General features: G+C 65.9%; 1 protein-coding gene and 4 non-coding genes across 5 annotated transcripts; all 5 read left to right on the plus strand.

Annotated features, from left to right (window-relative positions):
* Positions 1 to 1,111: 1,111 nt before the first annotated feature.
* Positions 1,112 to 5,255, plus strand: RPL3 (ribosomal protein L3). The gene is made up of 10 exons (XM_062202826.1): positions 1,112 to 1,141; positions 1,743 to 1,935; positions 2,214 to 2,382; positions 2,711 to 2,846; positions 3,367 to 3,553; positions 3,757 to 3,917; positions 4,402 to 4,503; positions 4,703 to 4,798; positions 4,924 to 5,043; positions 5,167 to 5,255. The coding sequence occupies exons 1-10, from the start codon at positions 1,139 to 1,141 to the stop codon at positions 5,209 to 5,211; spliced, it is 1,212 nt and encodes a 403-aa protein (XP_062058810.1). The 5' UTR covers positions 1,112 to 1,138; the 3' UTR covers positions 5,212 to 5,255.
* On the plus strand, positions 1,505 to 1,568 carry LOC133769257 (small nucleolar RNA SNORD43). The gene has a single exon (XR_009867149.1). It is a non-coding gene; the product is annotated as a small nucleolar RNA SNORD43 (small nucleolar RNA).
* Positions 2,660 to 2,710, plus strand: LOC133769296 (small nucleolar RNA U82P). Its single transcript, XR_009867181.1, has one exon. It is a non-coding gene; the product is annotated as a small nucleolar RNA U82P (small nucleolar RNA).
* Positions 3,593 to 3,684, plus strand: LOC133769288 (small nucleolar RNA U83B). Its single transcript, XR_009867174.1, has one exon. It is a non-coding gene; the product is annotated as a small nucleolar RNA U83B (small nucleolar RNA).
* On the plus strand, positions 4,545 to 4,638 carry LOC133769289 (small nucleolar RNA U83B). Its single transcript, XR_009867175.1, has one exon. It is a non-coding gene; the product is annotated as a small nucleolar RNA U83B (small nucleolar RNA).
* Positions 5,256 to 16,501: the final 11,246 nt, after the last annotated feature.

Below are 16,501 nucleotides of genomic sequence, written 5' to 3' on the forward strand. Positions count from 1 at the left end.
CTGCCTTCACCGGCCCTGCTGCCCTGTGAGTGCCCTCCTGGCCGTAAGCCCATTATTATTTATTTATTTTCTGTAAACAAGAGGGCGATGCAGGTCTACCCCGTTGTCTGCGACAGTGAAATTTAAAAAAAAAAAAAAAATCACTCGGCAGCAAAATTTCTCGGGAGCGACCAGAGCGCTGAGCGGAGGCACGGCCGCTTCAGTGCCTCAGTTCCCGGCTGAAACATGGAACATTCCAGAAGGTAACCATACATTTGAAGAACAGCCCTGGTCGTGGTACGCCTGAGTCGAAGGGCTGTACTGTCGGTACTGCCCGGTCAGAGAGCGCCTACAGGAACACGAGCACGCAGGTGCAGGTCCACTGGGGCCCGAGCCGCGTCCGTGGCAGGCCAGACGGGGGACCACGGCGCACCTTTCCTTATGGAAAGGGGCCGAGGAGGGCGCCGTCCTAAGGGCATCTGGGGTGCAGGCCCGGCAGGATGGGGTGAGGACCGCTACACAGCAGCAGGTGCAAAGGCCAGGGCGGTGGGCGCCGGCTTGGGCGCCGGCCAGGGAGGCAGGGACGCGGCGCGCGGCCCGCCCGGCGACCTGGGCTCCCAGGACCCCAGGGCTGGACGCGGCCTCGCCGCAGAGGCCCTCGGCACGAAGCGGGGGCCGCCACGGGGCGAGCGCCCGAAAGGAAGCGGGGCTACAGGCCAGGCGCAAGCTCGGCCCAGCTCACTGCGCCTGCTGGCCCAGCGCGCGCGGCCGGAAATGGGCTGCCCTGGGTGGGCACCGCGGCCCACCGCTGCTCCAGACGTCCGTCCGCGCCCCAGGAACGAAGCGGCGCCGCCATTTTTCGTCATCATTTAAGTTTGACTTCTGTCGAACTCCGTAGATTCGCTCCAAGCCCTGAATCCGCGTCCGTGTGGCGTTTCAACTAGGTTTGAGCCCAATCACTTGCCATAGCGTCCCTGATGCTTGGCTCCGCCCCTAGTAGAACGAAGGAGCATGCGTGGAAATGGCGCCCGAGGGCGCCCCCTGACCCGACGCCCGCCGCGGGCGCGCGCCCGCACGCCGGAAGAGGCGGGGCCAAGAGCGACTTTATATACCGCGCGTCGCGGGGCCGCAGCCCTCTACCGGCGGGAAAGGCGGCGAGATGGTACGTGGCGGCCTGGGGGCGTCCTCTGTGTGGCCGATTGCGGCGTGGCTTCATCCGCCGGTCATCGTCGGCATCCTTGCTTGGCCGGCGCCGGGAGCCGCCCCTGGGAACGCGGGGGACACAGTGGCGTCCGCGGTCAGGCTCATTTCCTAGGGAGCGCGCGGCGGACTGGTTAGCCGCGGGCGGCCGGGCGGAGTAGGCCCCGAAGCCGGGCGCTGTGAGAGCGGCCCTGCCGGGGGCTCGGCCGCGCCGGGCCTGGGGTCCGGACGCGGCTCGTCTGGGAGATCGCGGGTGCGGGCGCGGGGCTGGCCACGTGGAGGGCAGTCGGGGCGAGGGCCCGATGGGGCGCGGGGGTCCCGGAGCCGCAGATGATGAACCCACTGACGGGCGGACAGAGCCCTTGTGCTGATTGTCAGGTTCTGATGGGGCTCCGTCGGGGCCGGCGGGCCGTGCCCCCGCGCACCTGCCCGGGGGCCGTCCGGAGCGGCCCGGCCGAGTTACCTGCTGCCGGCTTGGGCTCCGAGCGCAAGGACGAGCGTCCGAAGGCGCAGCCGCGGCCGGCCTCCCCTGGGCTGGGCGCTGACGTGGGTGCCGTCTTCAGTCGCACAGGAAGTTCTCGGCGCCCAGGCACGGGTCCCTGGGCTTCCTGCCCCGGAAGCGCAGCAGCAGGCACCGCGGCAAGGTGAAGAGCTTCCCCAAGGACGACCCGAGCAAGCCCGTGCACCTCACCGCCTTCCTGGGCTACAAGGCCGGCATGACGCACATCGTGCGGGAGGTGGACCGGCCGGGCTCCAGTACGTGCGGGGGCCGCAGAGGGGCGCGCCTGGCTCGGGGGTCCGGGGCGGAGTGGGCCGCGGGGTCGTCGGAGCTTGCCTGGGGCCTCCCTGGAAAGCCGCGTGGTAGGAGGCGCGCCCCGGGCACGGGGCCGTGGGGTCTCCTTGGGTGCTTGCCACCTGCTCGGGGCGGTGTTCGGAGCTCCCCAGTAGTCCTGCAGCGGGGGCAGGCTGCCGACGGCCACTCGGCGCCCGGGCACCGGCTGAGCCGGCTGCCCACTTCCATCTCCCTCCTTCAGAGGTGAACAAGAAGGAAGTGGTGGAGGCCGTGACCATCGTGGAGACCCCGCCCATGGTGGTCGTGGGCATCGTGGGCTACGTGGAGACCCCGCGGGGCCTCCGCACCTTCAAGACGGTGTTCGCGGAGCACATCAGCGACGAGTGCAAGAGGCGCTTCTACAAGAACTGGTGAGGGGGCCGGGCGCAGGATGGGGCGCCCGGTGGGGTAGGGCTGATGCCGGATCTGCTCCACCTGGGGTGGGGGGGGGGGTGAGGAGCTCCCTGGTCGGGGAGGGCGCACGTGGAGCAGGTGCTCGCGTGGTGGTGTCCGGCACAGCATTAACTTGTGGCCTTCGCTCAGCTCCGCTCGGCTCTGTCCGATGAGCTCCATCCAGGCTCCGCTTGCTGGTGCAAAGCCGGCAATGAGCCGCCCGCCACGGGCACCACGGGCCTCCTGCCCCCACGGCGGGTGATGAAGGCCTGGCGCGGCCCCCCTCCCCCCGCTCTGCCCCTGAAGGCACAAGTCGAAGAAGAAGGCCTTCACCAAATACTGCAAGAAGTGGCAGGACGACGCGGGCAAGCGGCAGCTGGACAAGGACTTCAGCAGCATGAAGAAGTACTGCCAGGTCATCCGCGTGCTGGCGCACACGCAGGTGAGCCCGCGGCCGGCAGGGGGCGCCACGCGGCCTCTTGAGAGCTGCCTGAGGCAGAGCTCTCCCCTCGCTGCTTCCCTCCCTGGGCGGCCACAGCGGCTGGGGCTGGCCTCATTGAGGCCAGGTGTTTCTTCCCAAGTGGGTGCAGGCGCCCAAGGACTTGGGCCGTCGTCTGCTGGCCTGGTAGCAGGGAGCGGAGGTGGGACTGTCCCTAAGAGATACCAGCTTCACTGGGGGGGGGGGGCACAGCACCAGCCACAGGCTGCTGCCGCCCTACGACCCTGACTCCAGTCCAGATGTGAGCTCTTGGTTTGGATAGAGTGGGCGGGGCCTGCGACCTAGTGCAGGGTCTGCCTTGTGCCGGCAGCTGCAGCGCCACCCCACAGGACGGGACACTGGGTCGCCCGTGTGGTGCTGTTGGCAGAAGCTCACCGTAGCCTGCCATCTTCCCTGGGGTCAGACGGCGCCCAGCCTCGGTTCTCCACCGAGGGTGCTTCGGCTAAGCCGCGTCTCCTCCTAGATGCGCCTGCTGCCCCTGCGGCAGAAGAAGGCCCACCTGATGGAGATCCAGGTGAACGGCGGCACCGTGGCCGAGAAGCTGGACTGGGCCCGGGAGCGCCTGGAGCAGCAGGTCCCAGTGAGCCAGGTGTTCGGCCAGGACGAGATGATCGACGTCATCGGCGTGACCAAGGGCAAGGGCTACAAAGGTGAGCAGCAGGCCGCCCTGCGGACCCGCCCTCGCGCCGGCTGCTTGGTGATGAGGCCTGGAATGAGCGCTGGGCCAGTGCCCGAATCCCCCTGGGGAACCACTCCCTGTTGCCTTCCTTCTGAGAACAGCGGGGTCGGCTTTGGGACGGGGCGGCGTGCAGGGGACACCCGAGTGAACTCTGGTCACACACGTGTCCTCCAGGGGTCACCAGCCGCTGGCACACCAAGAAGCTGCCCCGAAAGACGCACCGAGGGCTACGCAAGGTGGCCTGCATCGGGGCGTGGCACCCGGCACGCGTGGCCTTCTCTGTGGCACGGGCTGGTCAGAAAGGCTACCACCACCGCACCGAGATCAACAAGAAGGTGAGGTGCTGGGGCGGCCCCGGGGCAGTGCAGTGCAGTGGTGGGTGCGGGCTGTGATCTCCTAGGGACATACAGTTGGGGCTTTGCCAGTTAGGGTGGCTGTAAGGCGCGTTCACGTGCCCTTGTGCCATGGGCAACCCAGGCCCAGGGAGGGTTCTGGAGGTGTAGCATTGGAGAGTTTACCCATCCTGGTTCATAACAAACGGCCTCTGGCCAGGGCCGGGCTGGGCTGAAGCCAGGAGCGGCTTCAGGTCTCCCATGCAGGTGCCTGGTGGCTCCAGTGGTTGGGTCGCGGTCCACCGCCTTTCTGGCCCATAGGGGATGCTTTACCCGCTGCACCTGCCCCTGTGCTGCACCAGCCCACGTGTAACGGGGTTTTCTTTGAGGCCCTGGAAGTCCTGTGCAGGCCGGCTCTAGGCCAGTGGGTGGGTCTTGCTGGCCCCGCCCCTTCCCTCTCTGTTCACGCTCTGCTCCTCCCGCTCAGATCTACAAGATCGGCCAGGGCTACCTGATCAAGGATGGCAAGCTGATCAAGAACAACGCCTCCACTGACTATGACCTGTCAGACAAGAGCATCAACCCCTTGGTGAGTGCCGCCTGGCCCGCACGGCCCCGCACGGCCCCGGCGCGCTTCTGTGATGAGGCCTGGAATGAGCACCCTGCAGTGGGTGCCTGAATCCCGCTGTGGAACTGTTCCTGTTGCCTTCCTTCTGAGAAGAGCAGTGGGGACTGCCCCATGTCCCCTGTGCCCCCGCGGTGCCTGCTGACCACGCCCTTGTTCGCAGGGTGGCTTCGTGCACTATGGGGAAGTGACCAACGACTTCGTGATGCTGAAAGGCTGCGTGGTGGGCACCAAGAAGCGGGTGCTGACCCTGCGCAAGGTCAGTCACACAGGGGAGGCGCCCTGGGCGGCGGAGGGCTAGGTTCCCCGGCTGCGCCTGGTGCTGGCTGGGGAGGGTCCCTGGGACTGGTCAGAGGGGTTAGGAAAGCCTGGCTTTGCCCGCAGTCCCTGCTGGTGCAGACCAAGCGGCGCGCCCTGGAGAAGATCGACCTCAAGTTCATCGACACCACCTCCAAGTTCGGCCACGGCCGCTTCCAGACGGTGGAGGAGAAGAAGGCGTTCATGGTGAGCTGCCTGTGTGCCCGCTCCCGGGGCTGGGGGCGGGGGGCACACCCCCAGCTGCTCCTCCCTTCTGGGGTGGGGAGGCTCCCAGGCCTATGTCTAACACTCACCCCCCTCTTCCCGCAGGGACCACTTAAGAAAGACAGGATCGCAAAGGAGGAAGGGGCCTGATGGGCTTGGAGTGTGCTTCATTGCAATAAAGTGACTTTCCAGGACGCCTGCTGTGACTGTGCAGGGGATGGGGGCAGAGGAGCTCCCAGAGGGCTGTGGGGCCACGCCCAGGGCGGCCTCTGGGCTGTTGAGGGCCTTGGTGCCACACTGACCTGGAGGGCACAGCAGAGGGGCCACGCATTCCTGGGCCTGGCCTGCTGTGTGCAGAGGGTGGTGGGGCTTGATCACACGGGGCCGCCTCCAGCTCAGCCTTGTTAGCTTCGCTCCCTGCCAGGGCGGTGCCGCGCTGAGTCACCCCAGGTCTGCCACCGGGGACAGGGACTGTGGGCTGGCGGCAGCTGTGTGTGGGCTCAGTCACGTCTGGAGTGTGCTGCAAGGGTCAGAGTCCACGTCTGGCTGGCTGGGCCCCGCGGGCTGCCCCGGAACATCACCAGCCCCCAGGCTCCACAGGCCCCTAGGCTCCACAGGCCCACTGCGTACTGTGGTGTCAGAGCAGTGCGTGAAGCAGCAGCTCTGGGTCCTGGGGGCTAGGAGATTTCAAGGCTGTGGCCACCAGGGGGCGACAGCAGCACCTGGCTGGGTTGTGTGGTTGTGTGGGCGGGGTCTCCCCAGTCCGGGGCAGGGGTGGGGGCTGCTGCCTCCTCGCCCCTGGAGCCTTTTCTTGTTGGTGGACCTAACAGGGCTGCTGAGTCCTCCCAGCGCAGGGAGGGAAAGTTTGGCTTCCTGTCCGAGGCTCTGCCTGTGTGACTGGGGCATGGGGTTCAGATGAGGCCCAGCTGGTGCCTCACCCTCAGGCCAGCCTGATAGGGCCCCTGGCCGTCAGTCACCCCCGCTCCGGAGCCTGCCTTGTCCTGGCTAGAGCCTTGGGCCCATTGTGGACCTGTCTGTAGCCCAGGACCTCAGCCACCCCACCATGGTTGTGGATTCCGGGTGAGACGGAGGGGGAGTGCCTGGTTGCTGCAGGTGCGATTGGCTCGCCAGCCACACCCGGGACCAGCTGCAGCCTCCCTGTGAGGCCATTGGAGCTCAGTGCTCCTGCATGTGACCCTCTAGGCCGGTGCAGAGGCCCTAGGGTAGGAGGTGGGCACCTGGCCTCAGCTGCTCAGGGAGGGGTGCCGTGAACTTGACCTGCAGGACAGCTGCCCCAGTGGAGCCTGGCGGGCAGCGGGTACCACGCTGGGCCTGTGCCTTGTCACAGCGCCCCCCCCCCCCCCCCCGTGACAGCCCAGTGCCCCAGTAGAGAATGCCTGCTGGGGGTTCTGAGCAAGTGGGGACAGGGAGCTGGTGGCAGGCGCCACTGCTGCCTTAGAAGGCCTGATAGCAGCACACTCACCTGGCGGGTGCTGGGGGCAGCTGGCTGCTGCCACGCACGGGCGTGGGCTCATCTCCCAGTGCGCCTGGGCGCCTAGCTTGGGTGCCTAGGCCTGTGCTACGTGGCCTCCCCTCTGCTCTCGGCCCCTGCCCTGTTCCGGCCCCCAGCCTGGCCCCCAGCACAGGCCCTTCCTGGCCGGCCCAGTGGACAGGGAGGCAGGGCGCTGTGCTCCTGGGGGCTCCAGGAAGTTTGGATGCAGCAGGCATGGATTCAGAATGTCTTTGGTATGAAAATAATTTCACCTGTTAATTTCACTTGAAAGGCAGAGTGTCTTACACATGCTGGTTCATGCCCCTGTTGGCAGCGGCGGCTGGAGCTGGGCTGATCAGGAGCCAGGAGCTTCTTCCGGGTCTCCCACATGGGTGCAGGGCCCAAGGACGGACCATCCTCCACTGCTTTCCCAGGCCGTAGCATAGAGCTGGGTTGGAGTGGAGCAGCCGGGACTCGGGCCACAACTCCGGCGGCCCCGGGTTCTCACCGCTACTCCCGGAGGCCGTCCCACTGCTCTGCTGGCGGCAGCACTCAGCCTGGCTCAAGTTCTGGCTCTGATTCCAGCTGCCCTGGGAGGCAGCAGCCGGGGGCTCACGTGCTTGGGCCTCTGCACCCATGTGGGGGGACCCAGCTGGAGCTCCTGGCTGTGGGCTTTGGGGGAGTGAACCAGCAAGCAGAAGCAGGGGTAAGGAGGTGGGTGATAGGCCAGGGCTTGCAGGGGGTGGCCAGTGAGGCTGGGGAGAGCCAGGGCGCCCCGTCTGGCTCAAGGGAGGAACAGGGAGCTGTGTGCGTGACCCTGGTAACACCAGCAGGCCTCCACCCCACAGATGGGAATACCGAGGGCCCGCTGCTGGAGCGCGCTCAGCGGGCACCTTGGTGGAGCCCCGTGTGCTGGGGCTGCAGTGGTCACCGAAATTGGGGCGTGGGTGGCTAAGTTACCCCCTCAGCTGGTGCTGGAGCAAGAATCTGAATCCAGGCTCCGGACCTTGTGGGCAGCCCCTGCCCCACCCCCATCCCATCCCCCTGGCTGCCCTGACGGTGGGGGGGGGGGCTCTGGGTGAGAAGTGGGCACTGTACCCTCTCCCAGGCTGACCCAGTGGCCCCACTTCCTGTGGGGATGGGCCACAGGGGTGCACCCAGCCTCTGGCTCCCCGGGCCCCTCTGCTGGGGATAAGGGCCAGAAATCACCCCCCCCCCCCTCTGCTCCAAGCCCCCAGAGCTCCCCTGGGGTGCACCACGACACCCACACACCACAGTGGTCTCTCTTTTTTTTTAAAGATTATTTATTTGAAAGTCAGAATTACACAGAGGAGAGGGGGAGGGAGGGAGAGAAGTCTTCCATCCTCTGGTTCACTCCACAGTTGGCCGCAACAGCCGGAGCTACACCGATCCGAGCCAGGAGCTTTTTCCAGATCTCCCACGCGGGTGCAGGGGCCCAGGCACTTAGGCCATCTTCTGCTTTCCCAGGTCATAGCACAGAGCTGGATCGGAAGTGGAGCAGCCGGGACTTGAACCGGCGCCCATATGGGATGCCGGCGCTTGGGTCAGGGCGTTAACCCGCTGCGCCACAGCGCCGGCCCTACAGTGGTCTCCTAACCCCTCCCCACACTCTGGCCTCACGTGGAGGCCTGGCTCCTGCCTCAGGGCCTTTGCACTGGCTCTCCCATTCCCAGACAACTGGAGATGCCGCCTGCTCCCCACGCCCGCCCAGACGGCGGATTGGCCGCTGTCCTCCGGACTTCTGGAGAAGGGGTGGGCAAGGATGCGGTCTGGAGCGCGTGAGAGACAGACAGCCACTTCTGCAAAAGCAAAATTAGGAAAAGCTGAAGTGAAAGCGCTGGGGCAGCTGGGTGGTTCCTGAGAGCGGCTCTGGCCCGGGACGGGAGGGGACAGGGCTGGAGCCAGGGGCCCAGCGAGGCCCTGGAAGCCCTGTGCCACCCCAAGGCTGGGGGCTCAGCAGTCCTGCCTCTCCCCCTGCAGGACAGCACGTGGGCTCGAGCTGGACTTGGGGGACGCAGCCCCAGCGAGCGCAGCACCCGGGGCCTCAGTGTCGTGTCTGGGGCATGGGGATGCCCCCCAGGGACCTGTTTACTGCCCCTGCACCCAGAGTGGGTGATTGGAGGCCATCGGGCTTGGGGCGGGGTGGGGGAGACCCAGGCCAGCCTCCTGGGTGCCAGGCAGCGGCAGGTGCTGGATGGGGCTGGGGGGGGGGGACACACCGCTCAGCAGGGAGTCCCAGGAAGGCAGCTCAGCTGCAGCCCTGGGTGTGGGAGCCCCTGGCAGTGCAGAGTGAGGGGAGAGGCTGAGGACAAGCGGGGGCACAGAGCCTGCAGGGGGGATGGGCAGGGGCGCTGCAAGAGCTGGGCCGGTGGGACTAGGGGCGAGGCTGCTTGGACTGGGGCAGCGGGAGCTATGGCGGGGCCTTGTCTGATTTCTCCTCCAGGCTGTTGGGGAGACGCCACCATGGCACAGAGGGGAGATGAGACAGTCTCACACGAAACACCCGGACAGCAAGGCCAGAGCAGTTTGAGCACCCTGTGGGCGGGATGGGGAGAGATGCAGGAGGGCTTCCCGGAGGAGGCAGCTCTGGGTAGGGGCGGCAGGACTGGACCCCTCCAGGGGCTGATTCCTGACAGGCTGAGTCCCTGCCCGCCTCAGTTTCCCTCCTGCACTGTGCAGGGAGGGTAATAGTGCTTGCTTGTGGAAGCCTCTGCAGCCCCCCCCCCACCGGGTGACGCCAAGGACCGTCTCCCACTCCTGGAGGGTGGGAGCCAGCTCCTGGCGCAGGGAGGGAGGGGCGCTGGCGCCCCCACCCCGGTGACCACGCACCCACCACCCCAACCCTGGCACCCACAGCCTTCATTCTCTGGCTTCTTTCCCTTGGCCACGGCGCAGGAGCCTCCAGGGCCTCGGTGGCGGGTGGTGCCTCGGCAGCGCCCCCTCCCTTCCTGTTCTTGCTGTTGCAGGTCCAGGCTGAGACCCCGTGCCCCAGGGCAGAGGCCCCCCACGGCAGATGCCGCCACGCCCCTGGCCCAGCTCCCGCTGCTGCTGGCCTGAGTGAGGGAGATGTGGGGCTCCTGTGCCCTGGGACGACGGCAGGGCGGTTCCAGAACCTTCTCTGCGGTTCCAGAACCTTCTCGTTCCACGAGCGCCTCCCCTGAGGGTCCCTAAATCCAGGTGCGTGTGGCTCTGGGCTTCATCGGCGACGAGCAACGCTGCCAGAATGGTTTGGCTCCTTGGGATGGGAGTGGAAGACGTTCCAGTATTCGATGGCCCTGGAATTTGCTGGATGGAAGAATGTGCGGTTCTAGAATTTTCTGCGGGGTCCAGAAACAGGACCGGGCTGTGGCTCTGGAAGCCTGGATCCAGTTGTCCACAGCTCAGTTGCCACCCTGCAGACTGGGGGTGCCGCAGGAGCGGGGGAGGGGGTGGTGGCAGGTGGCGGTGGAGGCCAGGTGTGCGCGTGTGGGAGTTGGTGGCAGCTCCTGTACTGACAGCCAATGCCTGAGCCCCAGGGAAGGATGGGACGGGGACAGCAAGGGACCCAGAAGAGGCCAGAGCTGAGGGCTCTGCAGCGGTCCACGGCTGCCTCCCCCTCCCCCGCCCCAATGCCGCGGCGCCCGCCTCCTCCTCCTCCTTGCCCTCCCTGCTTGGCGGGCTCCCCGCGGCCGTGGGAGCTGGAATTCTGAGCAGGAATTGTGCGGGCCACCTCTGCCTGCCGGGACACCTCCTCTGCCCGGGGCCAGGAATTCCTCCTGCTTGCTCCCCACAAGCCCCAGGGAAGCCGGCGGCACTGAGTGAGGGGACAGCGCCAGGCGGGGCGAGGAGGGGGTGACTGGGTCCCCAGCTCACACACGTGGGCAGAGGGTCGCAGGGCCCTGGCATGGATCCGTCCCCTGACCCAGAGGACTCCCTGAGCACCCACTATGCGCCCGGTGCCGCTCTGCTCTGGGTGCCCGGGACATGGACGGGACAGAGGGCAGCCATGTCAGGCCTGCAGGCTGCACGGTGGGTTGGGGAGGCTCCGAGACTGAGTCCTGCCTTGGAGCCCCCGGAAGACGTCTCTGAGGGTTTGAGCCTCACCCCTCTTGCGGTTGGGATTGCTGTCCGGGTTGCTGGGTGCACGAGGGGCCTGGGGAAGTGGGGGACCAAGCGTTCCGGGAGAGGGTGCAGGCTGGGCCTGGGGGGGCAGGCAGCGGGGAGGACCGTTCCACGTGGCGGCCCCGCCTCGGGCCAGGCCGGGTCCCAGGGCCTGGGCCGCCCCTCACAGCCTCTGGGCCTCCGTCTTGAACTCAGCCCCGCTCTCCTCCATGCTCCAAGCTTCCCCAAGCACCCACCACAGCGCGGTGAGGGGCCCTGTGCCGGGTGCATGCCAGCTGGACAGGAAGGGGAGAGGCCACCTCGCTCTTGCTTCCCAGGCACAAGGGGCAGTTGTCACCCCCCAAGGGCCTGTGGCTGCTGCCGGGGCAGCCCCGGGTAGGTGATGCACTTCCCAGCCGTGCACCGGCCCTGCCTCGGCTTGTCCGAATGATGTCACCGCTGGGGAGACAGTGACTTCAGGGGGGTTACCCTGCCCTCGGCTCCTCTGGCCCAGAGCCAGACTCGCTTCCTACAGGGAGTCTTCATGGGTTCACCTCCTACTTGAAACACCTCCCAGCGACCCTGGAGCCCCACCTGCGTGTGAGTCGGGCCTCCCCATGCCGCCCAGAGCTCCCAGGGAGCAGGGGCAGGGGTCACCTTGCCCCCCCTCCCCCCCCACAGCTGCCCAGCCTCACTGGGCTTCAAGTCTTATCCATCTTCCTCTGCTTTCCCAGGCACATTAGCAGGGAGCTGGATGGGAAGTGGAGCAGCCGGGACTTGAACCGGTGTCCCTATGGGATGCCAGTACTGCAGGCTGCGGCTTTACCTGGGGACATTTTCCAAACTGGCTTCTCACAGCAGGGTGAGGGGGTGGCCTTGAAACTTACGCATCAAGAGCAACCTCCCCCCACCCGACTACGTCTCTCCCGTCACGGCCTCCGGGGGCACCACTGAGCCCAGGGAGGTGACGTCAGGTGACTTTCGCCCGCAGCCTCCGTCCCTGGGCAGTCGCCTCCGGGTGGGGCTCCGGCTTCCTCCTTCTGGCTGGCCTCAGCCCTCCTGCACCTGCTACTTCAGTTAGGAACCCACTGGCCACAGGCAGCCACAGGGACCACACTCACAGGACAGAGCACACACGGACACAGAGGGAGGACAGTGCCGGCCACAGGGAGGCAAAGGACAGAATCTGGGGCCTGGAAATGTTCAGTGCCTTGATTTCCTTTTTTTTTTTTTTTTTAAGATGTATTTTATTTATTTGAAAGGCAGATTTACAGAGACAGAGAGGGAAGGAGAAGCAGAGAAGAGGTCTTCTGTCCACTGGTTCATTCCACAAACGGCCACATTGGCCAAGGCAGGGCCAGCCTGAAGCCAGGAGCCAGTTTATTCGGGTCTCCCACATGGGTGCAGGGGCGCAGGGACGTGGGCCATCTTCCACTGCTTTCCCAGGCACATTAGCAGGGAGCTGGATCGGAAGTAGAGCAGCCAGGACTCGAACTGGCGCCCATACAGGATACTGACAGCAGTGACTCAACCTGCTTTACCACAGTGCCACCCTGGTGGCTGGATTTTGGAGCAGGTTGTAGGGGTGTGTAGATCCCAGTTCTCAGATCCCTGCCGTTCCTGGGGTGTGGGGTAGGTGCCGGTGCCGGGTGGGCACCGGCATGAGAAGGGTGTGTGGGGGCTGGGACCCTGAGGGAGGCAGGAAGTGGCGTGGATCTGTGAGTGCACGCTTTTGTCACTGCCGTGGGCTAGGTCACGGCCACAGCCAAGGCAGGGGCAGCCCTGGCTCAGAAGGCTTTGTTACCTGATCCCGGCTCCCACCCCGAAGGCAGGGCTGCGGCTGAGGGAGCGGGCGGAGGTTGGCTTTGGACTTGGCTTTCTCCCCGGGGTGTGCTCTGGGCCCCTCCCATCAGCTCTGAGCTGAGCTGTTCCCTGCAGGGGGTGGAAAGATCGTGGGCCGAGGATTCACGCCTCGGACCTGGACAAGATCTTATCGCGAGCTGGGTGGCCCTGGCCTGGCGCACGCCCTCCCTCCCTGATTCAGTCTCCTGGCCCGCGAGCCGGTGCTGTGCCCCGCGGGGAGTGGGGTGTCCAGGACTGGGCTGGGAGTGTGTGGGGGTGGGGGAGTCATTCACGGGAGGCCCAGGACTTGGCTATGGCCGTGGGACCTGGGGCAACTTCCTTCCCCTCCCTGACGCTTGCTTGGTTCCAGGACAGATGGCACAGCTGCCACTCCGGGCCAGGACCAGGCGAGGGGCTTGGGCTGTGGGCCCCCTGCTGGGGATGGGGCCACGTGGGCAGACAATGGGCACTGTGTGTGCGCGGTGGGGGGACAGGGTGGGGCGGCGTGGCTCCCCCGCAGGAATGTGCCCGGCCCGTCTGGGAATGAGAGCCACCCGTTCAGGTTCAGAGCCTGGAAGGGCAGGGGGAGTGGGGGGGGGGGGAGGCAGGCTGGGCCACCCTGCGTCTCCGCCCCCCACCCCGCCAGCCTGCGCAGCCCCTCGGGAGGGCCCAGGGCTTCCTAGTGCCATTCCTTGCAGTGGGGTCTCCGGGCCCTGGCATGGCAGCTGGGGACAGGGAGATGGCCCCGCCTCCTGGCCATGCCACGCCCTCCATAGCTGGAGCCCTGGGGTGGTGACAGCCCCGTCCCCTGGGCCCCTCCCTGCGGTTCCCTCCCCTAGCCCCCCAGTGTCTGCTTCCTGCAGGGTGAGGGGGACACCACGTGCTTTTGCTGGCTTCGCCCTTCCAACCGCCAGGCTGCTTCCCTGACCCCATCTTACAGATGAGAAAATCGAGGCCCACTGAGGGCTCCACCTCTCAGGCTGGGGATGCCAGGGTTTGAACCCGGCTCAGGCACTCCAGCGTCTGCACCTTTGGTCTTGGGACATAGAACGTTCTAGGTTTCAGGGAAACACTGAGCTGGTGAACCATGGAAATCCCAGTGCTGGGCTTCGTGGCTCTCACTCCCGCCAAGCCCTGGGCCCCGCGCCAGCCCCCGGCTCAAGGCGTCTCCTTCGCGCCTCTTGGGGGGGGGGGTCACAGGGCAGGAGGCTGGGTGGGCGTGTGCCCTGCCTGTCTCCTGCAGGGCCCGCGGGGTCAGGTCGAGGTCTGGGAGACTCAGGTCCCTCCCCAGCGGTGGCGGTGGTGGACTTGGCCCTGCAGCCAGGGGAACTCCCGGGCCCGAGACAGGCCCGCGGGCTCCCCAGGCCTGTGCTGACCTCATGGGTCTTTCCCACGCCTGAGTCAAGTGTGGAGGAACAGGGAGGGGGTGGGCTGAGCTCTGTCACCCAGCGGTGCCGGGGGAGGGAGGGGCGGTGCGGGCAAAGAGGGGCGAGGAGGAAGCAGGCAGGACCCGCGGGGTTGGGTTGGTGCAGACGCCCCCTCCCGGGTACCTGCAGGCAGAGTGAGGGTGGAGGGATGTCCCGTCTGCCTGTCTGTCGGGTGTGAATCAGCCCAGGTGAGGAAGCCGACTCACCTCTCCCACCCAGCCCTGCCGAAAGGCCACTTTCCCTTCCCCGGGGCTTGGAATCTCACGTCACTCCTATCACTCCCGGGAGAGAGTGGCTCTGCCCAGGTGCCTGGGACCAAGCCCTCCGTGCTGCAGGCGGGCGACCCCAAGGGTAGGGGTGCGGGCCGGTGACTCTCCCAGGTAAGGAGCCCGGGGGGGTCTCACCCAAGCCCAAGATTCTTGTTCTTGCCCCCTGTGAGTTCAGCCCCTGCCCTTGGCAGCCAGAGGGGCGCAGAGGCAGGCAGGGGTGCAGAGGGAGAGTCGGCCTCCCTGCTTGGAGCGCCCTGGGTGTCCAGGGCAGGGCTAGGCTTGCCCTGGGCCCCCATCTCAGGCCAAGCCTCCCCTCCCCCACTGTTCTGCCCGTGTTAATCTTTAAGCAGCCCCTGTGAGCAACAAGCTACCCAAGATCCCCCGGGCCTCGGCTGGGCGCACCTGCTGCCTGTGACCTGGGCGCCCTTACCCCAGTCATCCAGAGCTGCGTAGCCGGCAGACGCGGCGGGGTCACGGCGTCACAGCCGAGGGCAAGGCCTGCTCTTGCCTGGACCCTGAGCCCCAGCACAGCCTGCAGGGCTGGGGCCGGTGGCCCTCAGAGCAAGGCAGGCCAAGGAGGGGCCTGTGTCTTTGCCCCCAGGACGAGCCCCTCAGCCCCTTCACCAGCCCGAGCCTCAGTTTCCCTCCTCAGTAGGCAGGGCTGACATTCCTGTCCTGCTCTTCTGCGGGGGGGGGGGTCTGGGGAGAGCACCAGGGTGTGCAGGGACAGGGGCATGGCTCTGGCTGAGGAGCCCATGGGATGGGACGATGGCTCCACTCTCGGCAGGGGCCAGATCCTTTCTTCTCAGTCAGCCCCAGCTTCCCCATCTGTGAACCCAGGGCCTGGGACCCTCCAGGAGCCTGTAGTGGGTGAGTGGGCCCCCACTGCCCCCGCTTCCCATCCCCGCCGTGACCCAGGGCAGGCGCGGCTCATCCAGCCAGGACCTCGGGAACGCTCCTGACTGGGGGTCTGGGGTCCAGCCAGCTCATGGACATCAGAGAGAGGCCCCAACCCTGCCCATGCTAACCTTCTCCCCTCATTGCCAAGGGGACCAGGGCCTCCCAGAAAAACCTGACATTGACCTTGGGAGGCAAAGGGTGTTTGAAGTCATCTGTCTTCTGGGATTTTAGAGTTACTGTGAAAATCAAAGTGACAGGGCTGGCGCTGTGGCGTAGTGGGTAAAGCCACCGCCTGCAGCGCCGGCATCCCACATGGGTGCCAGTTTGAGTCCCAGCTGCTCCACTTCCAATCCAGCTCCCTGCTAATGTGCCTGGGAGAGCAGTGGAAGATGGCCCAGGTGCTTGGACCCCTGCACCCATGTAAGAGACCCGCAGGAAGCTCCTGGCTCCTGGTTTTGGATAGGCCCAGCTCTAGCTGTTGTGGTCATTTGGAGAGTAAACCAGCAGATGAAGATTCTCTCTCTCTCTGAAACTCTGCCCTCCAAATATATATATATATATATATATATATATATATATATATATATAAAGTCAACGTCACATGGTAGCAGGAGCAAACCAGAGCCCCGGACACCCTTGCCTGCAGTGAGAATGGATGACAGAGCAGTGCACCTGCCACCCACACTGCAATGAGTCAGCGGGGCTCCCTGCCCCCAAATCCGCGTGGCCTTACTTGGATTAAGGGAGTTTACAGATGTAGTTAGAGTAAGGATCTCAAAACAAGGCCACGTGGATCGGGGCGGGTCCTCTGTCCCCTGGGACTGGCCCTCTGAGAGCCTTAAACTCTCAACCGCCCCTGAGCGTTTGCTTTTAAAGTGCTCAGGGGTGCACACCCCACGCCTGTCCTGTGAAGGGCTTCCGCTCCCACCTGGGGGTCTCTGACTGCCCGGTGTTCTGACTGCTACCAGGGCGGCTGCCCCGCCAGCCCGCTGTGTGGCTCTGGCGTCCGGCGGTGACCGGTGACCTGGAGCCGCACTCAGCTCTTCCCAGGTATGCACACAGTGGACATCTTGGCCCCGTCTCTGTGCACATGTCTGATGATTTCTGGGGGCTGGAAGGTTCCTCAGATGGAGAATTACCAGGTCAAAGGGCAAACTGGTGGGGCCGGCGCTGTGGCGCAGCAGGTTAAAGCCCTGGCCTGCAGGGCCGGCGTCTCGTATGGGTGCCGGTTCGAGTCCCAGCTGTTCCACTTCTGATCCAGCTCTCTGCTATGGCCTGGGAAAGCAGTAGAAGACGGCCCAAGTGCTTGGGCCCCTGCGCCTGCGTGGGAAATCTGGAAGAAGCTCCTGGCTCCTGGCTTTGGATCGCCCAGCTCTGGCTGTTGCGGCCATTTGGGGAGTGAACCAGTG

The sequence above is a fragment of the Lepus europaeus genome, chromosome 10 (genome assembly GCF_033115175.1).
Source record: "Lepus europaeus isolate LE1 chromosome 10, mLepTim1.pri, whole genome shotgun sequence".
In the NCBI taxonomy this organism is placed as follows: Eukaryota; Metazoa; Chordata; class Mammalia; order Lagomorpha; family Leporidae; genus Lepus; species Lepus europaeus.